At 38.5% G+C, this 19,080-nt stretch overlaps 1 protein-coding gene across 1 annotated transcript in view; it reads left to right on the top strand.

The window, feature by feature from the left end:
- The first annotated feature begins 2,748 nt into the window (after nucleotides 1-2,748).
- Nucleotides 2,749-19,080, top strand: part of PTPRO (protein tyrosine phosphatase receptor type O) — a 60,853-nt gene continuing 44,521 nt past the window's right edge. The window contains exons 1-6 of the mRNA XM_088528430.1: nucleotides 2,749-3,022; nucleotides 11,360-11,518; nucleotides 13,116-13,268; nucleotides 14,963-15,409; nucleotides 16,403-16,564; nucleotides 18,559-18,758. Of these exons, the coding sequence (XP_088384556.1) occupies nucleotides 2,983-3,022; nucleotides 11,360-11,518; nucleotides 13,116-13,268; nucleotides 14,963-15,409; nucleotides 16,403-16,564; nucleotides 18,559-18,758 (1,161 nt within the window). The 5' untranslated portion in view covers nucleotides 2,749-2,982. The remainder of the gene's footprint in view (nucleotides 3,023-11,359; nucleotides 11,519-13,115; nucleotides 13,269-14,962; nucleotides 15,410-16,402; nucleotides 16,565-18,558; nucleotides 18,759-19,080) is intronic.

Below are 19,080 nucleotides of genomic sequence, written 5' to 3'. Positions count from 1 at the left end.
ATATGTGAGGTTTCTATGTATTTAGCTGGTACTAGCTTATTATGCTAATTGTCTGAAAACTGTTGCAGCAGATTTACAGATCATCTGCTGACTGGTACTTCCTATGAACGCCAGAAAACACTGTGGGGGGGGGAAGTCAAGGTATACAGTCTTTGATGTGTTGAATACAATGCCCATGAGAGAATCAAAGAATAAAATCACACCCCATATGAGCAGTCTGAAAGCACCTAATTATATTCTAGGAATGCCTGTAACTGCAATTATATGCTTAATTTCCAGCTGTACTTAATTAACATCACAAATGATTTATAATAACCCCAAACACAGGGAACTTGCTTTGAACTGTGTTCGTTGGCACACATGGATTTGTTGGGCTCTTTTGTGTGTTTTGTCGTAGCAAGGCAGGCAAATTGGGTTAGTATCACGCAGTTCGGCAGCAGAGCTGCAGGAAGACTGGAATAGTTTTAGAGTAACACGGTTAACTTTGTTCTAGTGAGGCATTTAAATGCAAGTCTGTGGAAGGTTAAAACCCACTGATGTCTGCACGATTGCACAGGTACTTCAAGGTTATTATGTTGTAATAACCTTGCTGAACCAGGGCTGCCTTTCTTTGCTTGCTCTTGGAAGAAAACCCTTCTTTCAGTGGCAGGATAGAGCATCGGCCTCCGAAAGCAAGTCTGCTCATATCCAGAGAGCTGGAAGAATTCTTCCAAATTTTGTTAGTGAGAGGAAAATGGGGATGAAAAAGGGTAAGAAGACTCAATTTTCCTGAGCAGCTCTAAATATAATACTCTCTTAAAAGTCTGAATCTTTTGGCCTGTCATATTGGCTAGTTCCAAATGCTTCATTGGGATATAGGGCAAAATGTGGAAATTTGAAATGCAGTGCTTTGATCTACTTAAAGGGCAAGCGTCTTGGATTCCATTGCTAAGGTAAACACGTGTAAGCTTTTGCAAAACTCTGCTCTGTGTTGTAAATCTTTCTGAGCAATTTCTGGGCCATCTCTGAACTGTTACCAAAACCTTCACAATTCATCCACTGATAACATTGGTTTGTATCATCTTAGCACTCTAAGTCATTTTTTTTTAGAGGCTAATCAAATCATACTTCAGATCAATAGTTAAGATGAATTTCGTCTACTTCTAATCTTAGGTTTGAGATATTTAGATTTGGGGAGGGGTTCTACTTGGGCTGGACTTACTATGTACTGGTTACCTTGTTGTCGTGTTGTGGCAGAACAGGGTTTTTCCTGTGGTCCCTTCTTCTCAAGCCTGCTATTTCAGTGTCTCTGGTGGCATCAATTAAACATAGGAAAAAAATGTATCTTTTACAATTCCGAGTGACTCCTGAAGTGGGTTATAAGGCTAAATATTAGATACCCTGAGTCCAGGAGTCTTGCCTTACAGTGTCACTTATGAGTTCTGGACTCTGCATAACTTAGCCAGCTCTTGATATTTTATTGCCAATATTAAAAGATTTACATGTTTTTACCATAGAGCCTCAGTTTCTGGATTCATTTCTTTTTAAGGTAATTCCAGATTTCATTGTATACTCAGCTCAGTTTCTGATTCTAATGATACCTGTGGAAATTTAGAGAATATGACCCTACGTACACTGTGAAACCTGAAAGCCCAATAATAAAGCCCTCCAAGAGAGCTCTCAGCCTGTGAAATATGAAGGAAGAACTTCCTTTGGAGTTAGGAATAGAAAAAAAAACATATATCCTGTTTTTCCCTGAGCGTAAAAAAAAATTAAGCATCAGTGCAGCCTCATAAACAACAACAACAACAAAAAAATGTGAGGTTGATATAAGCTTGAACTTTTATTTCTCATTAATTATCATGAATCTGTTTTGAAAATTCCTGTAGAGAAGTGCTTCTTGCAGACAGCTGGTTTGCAATTAATAAAAAAAGAAAGTGTTTTCAGCTGGCAATGACTTATCATACTCATGATATATGAAAATAGGATTAAATTGCTTCATTTTCTCTCTACTAATAATAAAAAAGTGAAACAATGCAGCATAGTAAATGTAAAGTGCCAACCAAAGCCAAGGACATAGTGCCTAATTCTGAGAGCCGGTGACCTGACTCATGCTGAAACAAGGCGTATTCCTAAGATGCTTAGCCAGTGCCAAAAATTACATTTCAGCAGCAGCCTCTTAGACTGTTTTGAGTTGAAGAGTATATGATCAATGTCTGCAACAGGATCAGTTAGTTAGTATTCTTTTTCCCCTTTTTTTTAGTTTAATGGCTTACTATTGCACTTCATGGTTTTATTGAAAGTCCTCTTGCTGCTGCTACTTGGAACCTTTGTTCCTTGGTTTATAAAAAAATGGTGTGGCTGGAGCACTAGAAAGCACATAGCAGGAACTAGGCAGAGGGAAAGCTTTATAGTCAAATGGCCATGGATCTCAGCTGCCTGTGAATTTAATTCTAAAGAAATTGCCAGGACTTGATGTTAGCTTCCTTGGGGAATATGAAATGTCACCTTAACTCAAAGGTAACATGGTCATCCTATGAGTATCAAAGGAAATTGGAGAATCACACACAGAATCACAAAATGGTTGAGATCATCTCTCGAGAGATCTCTCTCTCTTGAGATCATCTAGTCCAACCCCCTTGCTCAAGCAGGGACACCTAGAGCGCATGGCGTGGGATGGCATCCAGGCGGGTTTGGAAGATCTCCAGAGAAGGAGAAAAGTAAATAATGGATTTTAGTTCAGTACAATCTTTTTATTTTTCTTTGCAGAATGCAGAACCTTTCCAAGTTACTGTCCGAGAAGACAATTGTATCATTGTCTCCCTGGAAGCATCTGATGTGGTGAGCTCATCCTCTGTATATGTTGTGAAGATAGCTGGAGAATCCAAGAACTACTTTTTCCAGTTCGAAGAATTCAATAGCACTTTACCTGCCCCTGTGGTTTTTAATGCCAAATACCATGGCCTATATTACATAGTAACTCTGTTGGTAGTGAACTCAAATATGGTTTCCAAGTCAGCAAGATCAATCACTGTGTTAACCAGTAAGTAACACCTTATTCTTTTTTTCTTCTGTTTCTTCTCTTTGTGTGTGGATTTTTTTTTTCAGAAGTTCTCCTTGCGGAGAAGTTTTTGTTTTTGTTTTTGTTTTATAGGTCATCCTTGTGTATAGGTGAATTTCTATGTGAAAACAGCAGAGAAGATGTGCTGAGGAGGCTTATGAGTGAAAATTTGAAAAGTCTGGGCAAGAGGAAGGGGGCAAATTTAGGTTTCCTGTGGGTGACTCTTCTTAAACAGACTAGAGAAATTGATTGCACCAAAGTAGGAGGGATGATGAACCTTTTCTCCAGGTTTATCCTAACCACTGTGATCCAGAGGCTCTCAAAATCTAATAAAAGGCTCAAAACATATTGATTGACATTTCAGTGTAAGCACTCTTGTTACATGTTGATGTACGTTCTGCTTTAGATGTCATAACAATGTTCTTTCTTTGATAATACATTGAAGTCATATGGAAAGCAGACAGCAGTCTCCAAGACCATGTGTTTCTGGTAGTAGAGCTGAAGATTTCTGCAATGGAGTATTATCTCTCTCCTACTGCCTCCAGGTACTTTGATCCTGGTGGACAGGTGTGATTTTGCTTACTCTGTCATCATGAGAAGCACCACAGATTCCTGTTTGAAATTCCAGCATTGCTTACATGTGCCAGACTGAGAACAATTTGTAGAGGATAAAATGATTTCTTCATCTGAAAGACAGATTCAAAAGAAATAAAAGACAAGCAAAAATAATCAGAGAGAAGTAGAATCAAATCCTGTATCTTGTTCTGTTATAAACCTAGGCTTAATCTAAATCATGTTTGGATTTTTGTGATGAATCATTGCCATATAGACATATGCACGCTATTTTCAACATGAGGGTGGTTAATAATTCCTCTAGCTGATTGTAAAGGTCTGTGAGGGAACTTTTGGATAATGAGTGTATTTTTTGATAAAATGAGACCTTTAAATCTGTGGAGAGTTGTACTTGGCTTGTAGGTAAGAGATGGTTATGATTTTGTGTACTTATTCTATGAACAAATACTATCCATTGTAATAAGAACCTTAAATAATATTACAATAGCCTTATTTGTTACCAAGTTAGTGCCTGTGATGTAGGAGATAGCAGATTTTTGCATCACCCATGCAATCTTAATCTTCCCTTGTATGTTCAGTCTGTGCACTAACAAGGATGACCAAGACGAGTCCCAGGAAAAAAATGTCATGTACATGGGGTAATGACAATCTGTCATTAGACGTGTATAAGAATACTTATGTGCAGTGGACAGCTTAAGGTTTCACTGGCAGCCTAAATTTCCCTTTATTTGACTTTGGGGAAGGTGTGATCCAGGATGGCAGATGGACCATAGAGCTCCTGTTCAGGAAATCATTGAAGGAAGGAACTGGTGTCACCTAGCCCATCAAATCCAGCCCCAGACATTCAATTTCCAGCCCCCTAAGGTGTCTCCTTAAGGTGTTCCTAAAAGCTTGTGAGGCTGTTGGCTGCAAAGAGCATAGCCCATGCCGCTCTCAACTCCTCTGAGTAAGACTTACTGGTGTCCAAAAGCTGGTTGTACACTGCATTTCTTATAGGAAATGAGCCTGCTTCTTTTAATCACCTGTTTCATGCAAATGCTCTGGCAGCTTGTTAGGGTTTGCTGCCGTGGCCTCTGCTGCTCACCCAGACCTATCTTATGTTTCAACAGAAAGACAATTAGGCTATGGAAAAGAAAAAGAATTTCTGTATTCATTTTCAAGTAGAAGGGTATAGGAATGAAAGTAAATTCAGAGTAAAAAGACAGTTTGGCAGGCTGGGCTTTTTAATGGTGTTTCAGTGTAATATTTTTAAGAAGAACCCTTCAAATTGATACCAACCAGAGGTTTCTACTGTATTAGATGATGTTTGGTTTCCTTGCTTTTTTTTTTTCTCCTATTATTGCTGTGGTCCACTTGTCTGTTCCATGTGACTTTTCTTACTGTTAAATAACTTGAGTGTTGGCAGTTAATACAGTAACTAGGGTAGATTTGTATTTTTCGTATAATATTCATGCCATATGCTCTTTTTGCCTGTTAAGCATCATTAGTTTATTTTGATCCTGAGAAAACATATAGCTGTCTCATTTGTTCTGTCTATATCTTACCCATGGAAAAAAAAAATGACACATTGCAACTAATACCAGGATTAAATTAATTCCTGTTATAATTTCATTGATATCAGGAGAGATTTACTAGTTATAGATTGGCCCCATTCATTAGGCCGCTACAGGATAAATCAAGCAGGGTAGCCAGCGATGCCAATGTGTTTTTCCTCAAGGCTGTGCTTCACATTTTACAATAGTTTTGCGGGATCTCATGACATCTGTAAGGGAGCCAGAGCAATGAGATGAAATCTTTCAGCTTGGGCCTGTGCTAGAGATCTCGGAATCAGAAAGAGCAGTGACTACCCAAATTGTTCCTGTCAAAATGAGAGCAAGATGCTTCAGAAAGAATGTCTACTCAGAAATTTAATAAAGGTCATGGAAGAAAACTGTTTTCCAGTGGTACATCTTGTTGAGGCTCCCTTTTTCTTTTTTACATCCCTGTGTTGTGCTGCTTCTCAGCATGTTGGCAAGAAAAATGTTTCTTCGCACGTTGAAACTACATCACACTCAAGCCAGAGGAGACTTTAGTCTTATTTCTCAAAGGTTTCTGTTTAAGGAGAAAAAAAAAAAAAGAGATTACTCAAGATAAAGATGAGGTAAAAGCTCTCAGAATGCGTACATATAATTATATATATTTCATACTTACATGCGTCTTTATATTTATATATAGCCATGTACATGCAGATATTTATGCATGCTATAATTTGAGACACTAACTATAAACTTGGGCCTTCAAGACTGAACAGTTTATTTCCAAAAACAGAAGATAGTTTCAACTTAAGCTTGGGACAGTGGGTTTTATTGAAAAGTTACAGTAATTCCAGGGCATCTGAAGTTAGGAAAAATATAATATTGTGCAGGTATCAGTTACTGTGAAAATGTTTTTTCTCTGTTCGGGGTTTTCTCACTGTTAATCAAAACTACATAGACTATAGAGTTCCCTTGTGCAGGTTCTGCAGTCCAGATCATTGTAATGCAAAGCCTGACCTATTTATTGCAATATTTCTTCTCAGTGCCTAAGGGTTTTGTCAGCTTGAACACAGTCCACATCCTCACATCACTTCCCGAGATGGGATTTTATAAGCATGAGAAGAAAAGGACACATTCAACTCTTAGGAAACCTGTAAATAGAATTTGATCACAAAATAGTACTTTTTATTCCAATTCTGATTATGTAGCATCAAACTTTGCTGAAGGAGAAAACACTGAACCGAGACCTTAACCACCTGTCACTAAAGATCCCTGTGGTGGTTTTCACAAGAACGGGTGTGTTAATCTTCCTGTCCTGGCCAGACTCCTCTGTGCACAGTCGTGTTTTGCATATCAAAATGACCTTTCTTCTGAATTTCAATCTGGGCAAAGTTAGATGTACCTCCAATATGTAAGACTGTGTTATTTCAAGACTGCTTTCTTCTGCTCTTAAAGTTTTCAGTGGGAATGAAGTGACTCAAGAATTTATATAATGAATTCAGTGTTTTGCAATATTTGAAAGCAAGTTTCAACTTAGTTTTAATAGGCTTTAAAGGAGTTTATGAGAGCGATAAAGAGCATGGCTCTAAAACCAGTGACTGAAATTCTCACCCTTGATCCTTCCCAGCTTGAAGGCTTGTTTTATTCATTTCCAAGGTGACTCATACCTGCATTGCCTTTTTTTTTTTTTAATTCATTTTCAATATTTCTGCTTGTTCAGGAGGAAAAAAAATGTTTCCACATTTGAAGGAGTGGAGAAAGCAATACATTGCAAAGCTATTGTGTGCTGTAGGAAAAATATATTTCTGCTGGGAATTGGAGAACTCAGGATGTGTGAGGGGAAATAAGAAGAGTGCTTACTTTTATTTTTGCTTCTGATTAGGAGCTCTGAATGGTAAATGTCTCATTGTTCCAAAAGTCGGTGACTTCTTACCTAAATCTCCATAAAATAGATTCCCCCTAGGGAGAATTCAGCCTCTGTGTCTTCAGCAGAAAATATTCTCCCTTAGAGACCAACGGGCTTGCCACCTGGGACTGTGATCTCTTCAGCTCTTAGAAAGTAATTGGCGTTAGTCTTACTTAATGCTTGGCTGCAGGAAGTGATTCAGCAGATTCAATCCATTCTTCCAAGGCCTTAATGGATCAGAGCTTCTAAAGTAGATGCTTCAGGGTTGTTCATCATTTCATTGATGAAATGTAAAACTCAAGCCCTTTGTGTCTGTGTGTTTTTTTTTTAAGGATGATGTGGCATATCTTCAGAAAGGCTGGCTATTTGTGGGAGCCCCAATTTTGAAACATATCTCAGAAGTACATCTTAAATCTGTTCATACAATCTTTTGCTCTCCTCAGCAAACAGATGATATAAGCTTTATTTTATGAGGGCCTCCTGTCATAATCAATCAAACAGACAAACAAATACTCATATGGGTGTTTTCCGACCATTATTTCCACTAGCAGGCTAATCTAAAGTCTTGGCCTAAATCTGTTCAAAACCAATAGATACATCTTGTTCATGTGCCAGTACTACTTTTTAGTCCCTATGGTCTTGTCATCTTACATGGACATCTAGAAGCTACAGTATCCAAGACCATTGCTGTGTTTTACCCCCTCTTATATTTTCCCTTTGTAAGCATGCGATATCCTCCATTAGCAATCATAAACTTGAACATTATATTTTTACAATATTAAACAGCAACTGTTTCACCTCAAAATTGGCAGCTTTCTAGCAAGAGATAAAATAATCTCTGAAGTACATAGCGTAACAGAAGCTTCATCCTGCCTATGATTTACTCCCAGTAACAGAATACAGATAAGTAAATAATCACATCGGGGGGAGAATGCTGTGTAGATTGTAACTTTTTCATGTGAGTAAAGGAATTACCCTTTGGAGTTAGATCCCTCCACTAACAAGACTTCGTATTTTTTATAAAAGTCAGAGTATGAAGGTAAGTCCTGGTTAGCCTGGATTTGGGTGTGAGAAGCTAGACAGCTGATTTCTGTCCTTTTTTCCCAGCCATGTATAATACTACATCTATCCTACCACAGTAATCAATAATTAAGTTTGCAGAGTGACCAGATTTATGAATATTAAAAAGGAATTGATTTGGACTAGAATATAGTAGTTATTTTCAATCTACTTTCTCTTTTCTTGGATTGCAGCAGCCACCTAAAACATGCATGTGTCTGGCAGAGATTGAATGCTTTTATAGAGGATTAAGCAACCAGAATTGGCCAGGGCATTTGAGGAGGAAGTTAGCAATATTCATTATACCATCTTGATGTTTGTATAATGCAAGTTATGTGCTAAATACAAAACACCAAAGAGTCCAGGAGAAATGCAGAAGTTAAATTTCTTGTAAACAGAAATAATAAGAAAGCAGTTGCTAAGGGAGCCACAGACAAAAAGGCAAAAAAAAAGATCCTGCTTTCAAGCTTGTCTATGTGAGTTTAATATTGTATGAGAGTCTAAAAATGAAAATTGAAAAAGGACCTTAAACAAGTTTTACAGGGACATTGAAATCCTCTAAGTCCCTTTTGTAATGTGTCTTAACATCACTGTAGTGCAGAGAATGCAGCCTTAAGATTTTTTGATGTTATTTTATGTCTTTTTTGGGTTATTTCTTGAGAATCACTGAAATCTGTAAAAACATGGATCCTAAATGCTGCAAATTGAAAAATGAAAATGATGAGATATCTATGCTGTAAATTGTAAATACAGATGGTGAAGAATGACATGTTACATATTCTTTAAGCTTTAAAAACAGTAAGTGAAAAACAGAACAAGATTTTTATCTGCTGAGTGTCCTTTTAATTTCACAGTGTGCAAATAGCTTTTGATGTGAAGATTTGGTGCTGAAGGAAGTAAGATGATGGAAGAATCTTTAAATTGCATTATGTCACTCATGTTACTCTGCTAACATCAGCCATGAGCAAGGAGAGGATAGTAAGCAGAAGATAACAGCAAGAAAGAGTTTATGGCGATTACCGCTTAATTCTATTACTCGTTAATTAAATCAAAACATCAGGAGCAAAAATAATTTGGATTAAAATTGAATGTAACTTCCATCCCTTATTTGATTTGTTGTAGGAAGGAATAAATGGAGTAATTTAATCACTGACATAGGAAAGTTTCAGTAATTCTTACAGTAATAAAGAAAGCTCACATCTGAATGAGACAGCAGAAGAAGGCCCAAGGCATACCGGCTAACGTGAAAGATGACTACAGCTAAGAGTTGTGGTGTTTAGAGAAAGCTATTGACATTTTAAGTACTAGCATGTGCTGTGTGAGCTGTGATATGCACCCTCTGGTCATGTGGATAGCCAGATTCACATATTTATTTCAGAATAAGTGGTAGGGAATGACTCAGTAGAAAGAAGAGCATAGACTTTCTTTTTTTTGTGATCAACTTTATTGCTGACTTTATTCATTTCTAGGCTATCACAAATTGTCAGCAAAATTTTCACAGATTTTGCCACTATGAAGCCTCTTGGTATTTGTGGTGCTCCTAGCTTCTATTTGTGAGTGGTTAACATAAAAATATACAGATATGTACCTGCAGCTAAGCCAGCTTTTGCCATGAGAAACAGAATAAGAATCCCCACAAGAGTAGACCATCTCGGAAGATTTCCCATGTTCCCAAGTACTGACAAGGTTAGAAATGACACAGTAGGTTAAGTCTTCGGCAAGGTTCTTTTCGTATTAGTGTTTTTTTTCCTTAGCTGCTTTTTCTTGTCCACTTCGTGTTACATACAGAAACATATTGCTGTGTTGGAAGTCCTGAGCTGGTAATTGGTAACTACTTTCCACTTTCCCTGCTGACTTGCTTTTCAATGTTTGCTTAGCCTATTGCACCTTCTCTGGGATGAACCCATTTATGAAATCGATATTGCACTGCCTTTCATCTACCTGTTCTCTTGCCTATTGTGATTGTGCGCTCTTTGGGGAAAAAATGTTAACTAGTTTTTCTCCAGCGTCTATTGCAACAGGACTTGAACTCAAATGGATCCTCCAAGTGAGGATCTAATTACTTAGACCACACTGATGAACAGTCTGTGTTTTTCAATCCATTTCCTATAGTGTGCAAGAACTAAATAAACAAGATTATTCTAATGGAAATGTAAATATAATTACTGAGAGTGTTGTATTAACTAACTCTATTAATATATGTTAGTATGACAAATTCCAGCTAAAACTATAATCCTGTTTTGAATATCTATTTGGCCCGCTTACCCAATATAAAGGTGGAGTGGTATCACTTCCTTTCTTCCTGAGGAAAGCATCAAGCAAAAGCCTAATTCTTCTGATTGTGTTTTCATGGATAAAGAAGACTAAATAAACCCACGACTCTTACTGTGAGCAATAGTCTACTTTCTCGAGTGCTGTGGATTAACATGTTTCTCTAATCAATGGAGCTATGCGAGATGTGGGCTAGCTGCCACATCAAAGGATATGAGCTATTATTCTTACTTCTTACATTCTTTCTGGTTCAAAGTTTCAGGCACTAGCTTGGAAGGCCAAAACTTACTGCCCTTCTGTGCACAGGCTTCCCCATGTCCTTTACTAAATTATTTTACTTCTGTGTGTCTCAATCCTCCATCTCTAAAGTAATGATGATAATATTCTGTAGAAGTATGGTGTGAATAAGTACGTTGAAGTACTTGGCCCTCTCTGATGTGATAGGAAGGGGAAAGTAATCACCCATGAAATACAGAAATGACTGTGTATAAAAATGGAAAATCTTCATGTGAGTAGTTTTCTTTGGCTGTTATGCTGATGGGCTCCTGAGCGACCTTCAAAAGTTCTGATAAAGTTATGAGCAATTTCAAGTGTTTTGTTATTTTTGTCTGGGGTCACTTGTACTTGATCAGCAAGCCTTAGAGGTGAAAATCTTGCTGGTGTGATTAGTGTGAATACTTAAATAATAACTACTACTTCAACCTTGCTTTTTATGGCTATTCTGCTATAGGTAAGAGTTTTTTTTCCGTTAAAGCATAAGATTTGATAAAATGAATTGTTTTGAAGAGGCATACGTAAATCTTGGCTTCATCAAGACACTAAGTAGCTTTGCCCCAGATCTTTGTGAAGCCCAAAATAAGACCTTGTAGATTTAAGACTGCCTGTGAGGAAAATATTTTGTTTTGTTTCTTCAGTGTTGTAAATGTGAGAACTCTGTTTGTCTAATAATCTGCTCCTTTCTTCCTTTTTTTCCCCTTTTATTTGTATATCCTTCAGAACCCCTTCCTGTGAGCAGTGTTTCTATCTATGATTACAAACCATCTCCAGAAACAGGAGTGTTGTTTGAAATTCAGTATCCAGAGAAGTACAATGTTTTTACCAGGGTAAATATAAGCTATTGGGAAGGAAAAGACTACCGAACAATGCTGTACAAAGGTAGGAGGAAACTATTCCGCTAATACTTAATGATAAGTCTACTGGAAACAGTGATATTAGTTGTACTTTTGGTGTCTGTTGCTTATGATGATTTATTTTTCTGGGAATGTGCCTGTTTATTTAGCAACTTTTATATCATAGAATAAGGACAGGTCTTCATAGTTGAGCTCCAGGTCTACACCTGCTTCTCATCCTAGGCTTAGTAATACATCACTTTTTTTTTGATTTTAGAAGAAGACTTGGAGGCATGGAATGTTTTTCATCAGTCTTGAAGTCAGCCTGAGAAAGGAACCTCAATTTATGTTGCTCCCAAATAATCATGTCTATTAAAATCATCAAAACTTTCCACATCTTTTTTTTTTTTTTTTTTTTTTTTGGTGCTGCTGCTGCTCTGTAATCCAAAGAACAGAAGAAGAGGAGAAAAAAAAAATGCCAGAACTCAGCAGGAAGGACAGCGATACATTTTGGCTTTATAGATATGTTTGTTGAATTGCCTGGAAGACATTTCTCAGCTGAAATTCTTAATAAATTTTCCACTCACTTCCCTCTGGTCAGGATTGCTTCTTATTAAACTGCTCAGCAATTTCTCAGCTATAAAAGGCAGAAAACCCTGGAATGCCCCAGATCTGGGAAACCATTTTGATATGCCTGTTGCCTCATGCAGATGTTCAAAGCTGGTACTTCTTTATCATCGTAGTGTGAAGGGTTGGGAGCACCCAGTTTGGAGGTCCAGGGGTTATAAACTCCTGCCATAGTCAGCAGAGGGAGATAGACACCTCCAGACCAAGGGCTCCATACTGTGGTGTCCCTTTCCTTCAGTGCAATGAGGTATTAGAATGTTGTTTTCAATTCTGTAAAGTGCCTAATGATAGAAAAGCTGATTCTGGATCTTAGTACCAAACACAGGCTCATTGCAGAGAACAAAAGTGATACTAGCAGCAATTTTTTATGCCTGACAAAGCTAATATATGGTGTCACGGTTTGTAACCCTGCTGCTGCTACTGCTGAAAAATGAAGAATTCAGCCTGAATTAGGCGGTTCACTAATCAACTAGCAAATTCTTCCCCGTGGTCAAATAGCCCTAAGTAACTCCCCTTCAGCCCATGCGTGCACTGTTGTTAGAGGTGAGCTCAGAGCTCAGTCCTGGGCCCAGCTGTGTTGTGGATTGCCCTGCGAGCATTTATCCTGAATGTGGCATCTTGATCCGAGAACGACCAAGGAGGCTTTGCATGCAACAGTGAAAGGTCAGCAGAACCTATCAGATGCTCTTTGAAATGTTTGGTGACACGTGGCTGCCAGATGCTGTCCTGTTCCTGTGAAAAAATTTTCACATAGAGTTCACATTTCTTTGGCTAGAAATTTCTTTCTTTCTTTTTTTTTTCCTCAGCAGAGTGCTTTTAACAGGCAGGAAAAAATGTTATCAAACAGAATTGTTAGAATTCCATTTTTCAGACAAACCTGAGCAGTGTCTAAGCAGCAGAAACGCTGTCAGGTCAGCATGTGCAGTTTGCCTTACCAAAAAGCGGATGTCTGATGTCTTTTTCTTTTTTTTTTTTCCCCCTTTCTTCTTTCCCTCCTCTTTTTAAACCTTCTGCAGACTTCTTTAAAGGTAAAACAGTTTTCAATCACTGGCTGCCAGGTATATGCTACAGTAACATCACATTTCAGTTGGTGTCAGAAGCAACCTTCAACAAAAGCACGCTGGTGGAATACAGTGGAGTCAGGCATGAACCCAAGCAGCACAGAACAGGTGAAGAAAATGTTCGTGTACCCTGTGCTCTAAGTCTGTACATCTGTCTGCACTCCTTTCTGCCACGGGAAGGGACTGATCGTGCGCAGAGAGGGAAGACTGCATGGGGGCAGCTCCTGCCCAGGAGTGCAGGAGGTTGCTTGGGCTAGTGCTGGGAAGGCAGGGCTTATGTTTATGTGTGCCAAGGGTAGCTTGCATGAGCATTTCAGTTAAAAAGCTTGCTTCTCTGAAAATAAATTCTGATTCACATGAGACATTCCAGGCTTTATATGAGGCTCCCTCCCCGCTTCTGTGGCAATTGCCTTCTGTGGCAATAGCCACTGAGCTACTATGGATCTGTTTGGTCTGTTTCCTCTCCTAGCTAAACTGCTGAAGTCTGTCTTCATTGTGCAATCCCTTATGATAGAGGAGAAGAATGGCTTAGTTACCCTTCTTGGTGGTCAGTTTATGCTCTAAAGCATGAGTTTTTAATTTTCAAGATGGCAATGCTGCAAAAACTGAAAATTGCATTTGTTCAGAATCCAGAACTAATTTAATTTGGTGCTGGGACGGTGCCCAAAACTTTCCTGTCAATTTGTTGGACTGCAGACAATTTCCAGGGTCCAGCATGAAATGAACCAGGACTAAAATGAAAAGGACAGATCTTAAGGCATATGCACTAATGTTGAGCCACTGCCTTGGAGGGAGCAAAGCCAGCTGAAGCCAGCTGAGTTCCGTTGTGATGATCTTAAATATATACATTGAGAGAATGGACTGTAAGGATGTAACCAGTAAAAGCAAAAGGACCACTTCCTTCTTTCTGCTCTCCTATCCCTCACTTTCCCCATAAACTGCAACATGAGCATAATGTTTTTGTCTAAATGGCTGTGGTTGGGATGGGAGTGGGAGGAAGAGGCAGGTGAACAAATTAATGTGATGTAAGCTAAAGGGCCACACTAAAATGTACCAGGCAAAACTGTCTGCAACGGCTCTGCACATACATTGGAGAAGAACATACAGTCAAGCAATTACAGCAGGGTAGACAAAATGTGTAGGATGTGTATTCACGTGCTAGCATGTGTAGCATGCTCATCCTAGCATGAGTCAATTCTTTTTCATGTACCAGAATCTTATCTTTCCTTAGGAGACAGCAAATTTGAGATCAAGCTTTCACAAATGTTAAAATTTAAACTAATTCTAGGTGCTTGTGAAAAGGTGTCTGTTAAATGCATGCGACAAGCCATATTGAAATCTGATGTGCATGCCTTTGAACATGAGTTATGCCATATGTAACTTTTGAATATGTTTTTTGGCTCACTTCTGTAGAAATATTTTTGCATGATCAAAACATTTCAGAGATTCCAGAAGGCAAAATAAAATAAATGAAGTTCCAGTCTTACAGATGCACACCTGGATAACCTTGCTACTCTGTGAGCAAAGAAATACAATTTTTTCATACACTATCTACTTTACATCATTTTATTCTCCAGTCCTGATTCTTCTGTGCATTTGCATTAATCTTGATCCCACTAGAGTCACTTGTGCTATAAGTATATGAAAAACAAAGGAGAGTCTTAGTATGAAGAAGTTATTTCAAAATAACCCTAGATACTTTGTTTTGCTGCAAACAATATGTGTTGTTTTTCTGGGGAACTGACGTATCACAAAGTGCATTCAACACAACCAGTGAAGACTAACTCTTGCTTCTCTTTTAGTTCCTTATCCACCTCGAAACATTTCTGTCCAGATTATACCAATCAGTAGAAACAACTGGGAAGAGCACAGTGGAAATTTTCCAGAAGAATCATTCATAGGACCACAAGATATAATAGGGAAAGAGAAAATCAGCCATTTTTCTACTGAACCACCTGAAATGCCAACCGCAAACACATCTTATGCCTGGCCAGATTACCGCTATAACAGCACCGAGGATGAAGCCACATCACAGCCGTACTGGTGGTCTAACGAAGCTGAATCGTCAGAGGGCGAAGAGGAATTTGTCAACACTACTCCCAAGGATTATGAGACCAGTGAAGGGAATTTGTCAGCAGTGCTGACGCCAGAGCCCCCCTCTTTCCTTCCTGTGCAAATGGTGCTCACTTGGTTACCACCAAAGCCACCAACGGCGTTTGATGGTTTCCATATCAATATTGAAAGGGAAGGTAAAGACCATTTTCATATCCCTTTTTAGAACTTCGCTGTTGGATTTGTCCTCTTTAAATTATTAGTTCCTTAATGCTGTGCTTCAGAGACAAATAGGTCTCTCTTATTAGGTCTCCTGCATTTCTTAAGAAGTTTTGTATATTGGATAGTATTTCTTTCTGGCTGAGCTTCATAAAAATAAGGGGTGGGGGTAAATCATTGTATGCAATTCTCCTTTGTTAAACAAGATTTATATTAGTATATGTATTGCAGCACTGTTTTCACTGCAGTTATTGTAAATCCATTTCAGTATTGGAGAAAGGAGAAACAAGCAGATAGAAATTTTAGATGAAGAAGGTATATTGCATCATGCAGCTTTGACTGGCTCTGAAAAAAGATTCTCAGAGGGACCTAAACTAGAAAGGGGACTATAGAAAAGACTGTCTATATACGTATTAGCAGTCGTCTCAGTGGGCAGCTACAGAACATATTCCTTTGGCCACAAAATGGTTGTGATGGAGAATGGAGAGACTTTTCAAGGTACACAGCAACAAGAAAATAACTATGTCACTTAGAGATTTTCTATTTTAATATCTTTTCTCTCCAAGTGAATTTTACTTCCATGGCAAGCAGTTTTGATAATCTTTCCCATGCTTAGAGCAAATATGTTTTTGTAGAATAATAAAGCATATTAACTGGAGGCTCCTTTTCCTCTATGCTGTGCTGTTTTTCCTTTGTGCAGTCACAGCAATCCTATTTTATTAACCCTGATACTAAATGAAGTTTTGGGCAGGGTTTATTGTTCCTTTACAGCTATCTGGCAACCTTGGTCATTAATTACTCTTGTGTTGATGGCAAAAAATAAAACTACCTGCATAAATCCAGTCTGTTTAGGTACCTTCTAATCCCAGAGCAGAAACAGTGTTAGCATTTCTGACATAAATCTTTTTTTTTCTCCCTCAACTTTCTTTGAAATTTCAATTAATCCATACTACTTCTTTCTCCTGATTTAGAGAACTCCACAGAATTTCTGACAGTAAGCGAGGATACGCACAAATTTGTTGCTGAACTGAAAGAACCAGGGAAATATAAGTTGTCTGTAACAACATTTAGTTCTTCTGGCTCTTGTGAAGTTCGGGAAAGTCAATCAGCAAAAACGCTCAGTTTTTACATCAGTAAGTATCTCAGCAAATCTCTTTCACCCAGACCAACGTAACTATAAAGTACAAGGTTTTGATGAGTAAAACCCTGTAGCAACTGTGGCCTCTGCTGAAGTATCAGCAGAGTTTGGTCTCTGGGAATTTCTCTATGCCAGAGAAGGAAATAAAATGGGAATATGTAAGTGAAGCTACCCATATGGACCTGGATCATGCTGTCTCGACAGAGCTGAGAACTGAAAGCTGGGGAGGTTTCCCATAGAGCTGTTGTCACAGTAAGTTCAGAAGAGGGTCACTGAGACGCAACCCTTCTTGCATCTTTCAAGCAAAGAATAAGAAAATGAAAGTAGTGGTTGTAGGGAATCTTGAAAATATTTAACATTCTTACTCCTAGAGACTGTATGCTTTGGGGCAGGGACAAAGCGTAAGGCAGTCAAAGGACATGTCAGGCTTATGTATATCCCTATTAAGAAAAGATGTCTTTAGTAGCTCACAAATGCTAACTCTTTGGGCTTAAATTCCTCATAGTGGTTAGCTACACTTAACTGAATTCCCATCTTTCTATTTTTAACAACTTTACACCTGAAAGATACAGTTTTTAGAAAATAGAGAATAATTTTTTTCTGAAAGAAAACTGTAGGATTTAGGGATTGCTAGCTCAAGAATGAACTTGAATCTTACTGGGTGCAAAGTATTAAGAAGTCATGTGATTAGAATTAATATTTTTATTTTACTTGTAGCATATAAAGGAGGGGATTTTATTTTTCAGTGAAGTCTGCGCTAGTTTTGCAGGCTTTCAGTTATTTAGTTTTAGTTATTGTTTCACAATAACTGCGGGTATCCCATTTATCCTAACAAATTCAAGATCCTGAGTATTTTAGGTGGATTTTATGTGTGTTTCTGATGATTTGCCAAAGGTGAGATGTAAAAGAATGTGATTAAAGTGAAATGACTTTTCATTTCTGATGCTCTGATCAACCAGTCCTTGCGCAGGAACCACAATTGTGGTTTGGGACATTAAGGTATGGTAGCAAAGTTATCTTGATGACAATGTGGGAAGAATTTACGAACAATAAGAACAAAAGAATAAATATTCTGTGGCTCCAGAGACCATATGATGATTGCATTTTTCTTTTGACCAGAGTAGTGCCTACTGTCCAGAATAAGTTGTGCTCACAGCTTCACCCTTATTGTACCCTGTTTTCTTTCAGTCAGAGAATCATCCTGACGATTTACTGGCTTGTAGTACTCAACATTTTTGTTGTACCCAAGTAGTGTCTGGATTGTTAACAGTTATAGGTTGATCTTACACTAAACTCATTTTTTTGTTGTTGTTGTTGTTGTTGTTTTTCTTGATAAACTAAAAAAAAAAGAATTCTATGCAATGAAGAAAGGTTGGAGAGACAACTGTCAAAAATAATTACTTAGAACTTTAAGAAAAGTTGGTAATTTTCACGAAATCTGAAATTTTGACCAAGTTTACCTGAAGTTATTTTCCAAATTGTTGTTTTGTCTATATTCAACCTTTTGTTCTGAGGGAGTCTGAGGGAGAACGAGACTTTTCAGTGTGGCAACATCTACGAGTCAATTTTCACACTCCACTGCCACAGTACACTTGGAGAGTGTTTTAGTGCACAGAGAAGGGAAATGTTTCGTGTGCCTATCCTCCAGTAATTGTCAAGAATCTGTACATTAAGGGATGTCACTGTTTTTAAAATGTGGCGCAAACCTGGTATTTCTGGGTGGTTCCAGGTAAGCAGTAGGAAATGCTGCATTGTTAATTTTCGGAAGAGTAACATATCTCTTGTCATCTCCTGCTTGGCTGCAAGTGCAATAGCACTGGCTATGGGCTGTATCCCTCAGGCTGCTCTTGGCTGCTTGCAGGCTAAGCCAACAGACATCTCAGTCTCTTTCATTCATAGTGAATAATTTCATGAAGGAAGAACGTTTTTGCACAAGTGCCCTCTAAATAAAGAGTAGAGGGAACCATGTGCTTTTGTGGTGTGTTGCAGGCCCCACAGGGGAATGGATAGAAGAGCTGACGGAGAAGCCCCAGCACGTGACCGTGACAGTTCTGAGCTCCACAACTGCCCTGACATCCTGGACAGCCTCACAAGAGAGCAGCAGCAACGGTACCATCGTGTCCGTCGTCTCTTTGACCTGTCAGAAGCAAAAGGAAAGCCAAAGGCTTGAAAAACATTATTGCACTCAGGTAAAGGGCATAACTGAAGCTTCTTCAAATACCATGAAAAGAAAATACCATCGCTAGTCATCCCGCTGCTTGTTATCTTAGACCCCAAGGGCCCTGTCATGCTAAGGACTGGAAAAGCACAGTAGTTGACCACGTCTTTTAAGATCTAAAGAGATAAGGCTGGGGAGAGTGCAGCATGCAAGAATGGGCAGTGCGCAGGAAACCGTGCCGGAGCTGCATTTCTGCTGGGCTGAGTGGTTCCAACCCCTTGTTCAAGCTGTGAATTCTGCTGCACCATTAAAGGCCTTCCTGTGGCAGGAAATAGTACCACATCATGATATAA

The sequence above is a fragment of the Tinamus guttatus genome, unplaced genomic scaffold (assembly GCF_059628265.1).
Source record: "Tinamus guttatus ecotype Peru unplaced genomic scaffold, ASM5962826v1 Tinamus_guttatus_pri_ptg000308l, whole genome shotgun sequence".
Taxonomy (NCBI): domain Eukaryota; kingdom Metazoa; phylum Chordata; class Aves; order Tinamiformes; family Tinamidae; genus Tinamus; species Tinamus guttatus.
The sequence above is the reverse complement of the archived record's forward strand: the minus strand, read 5'-3'. Positions and strand labels throughout refer to the sequence as shown.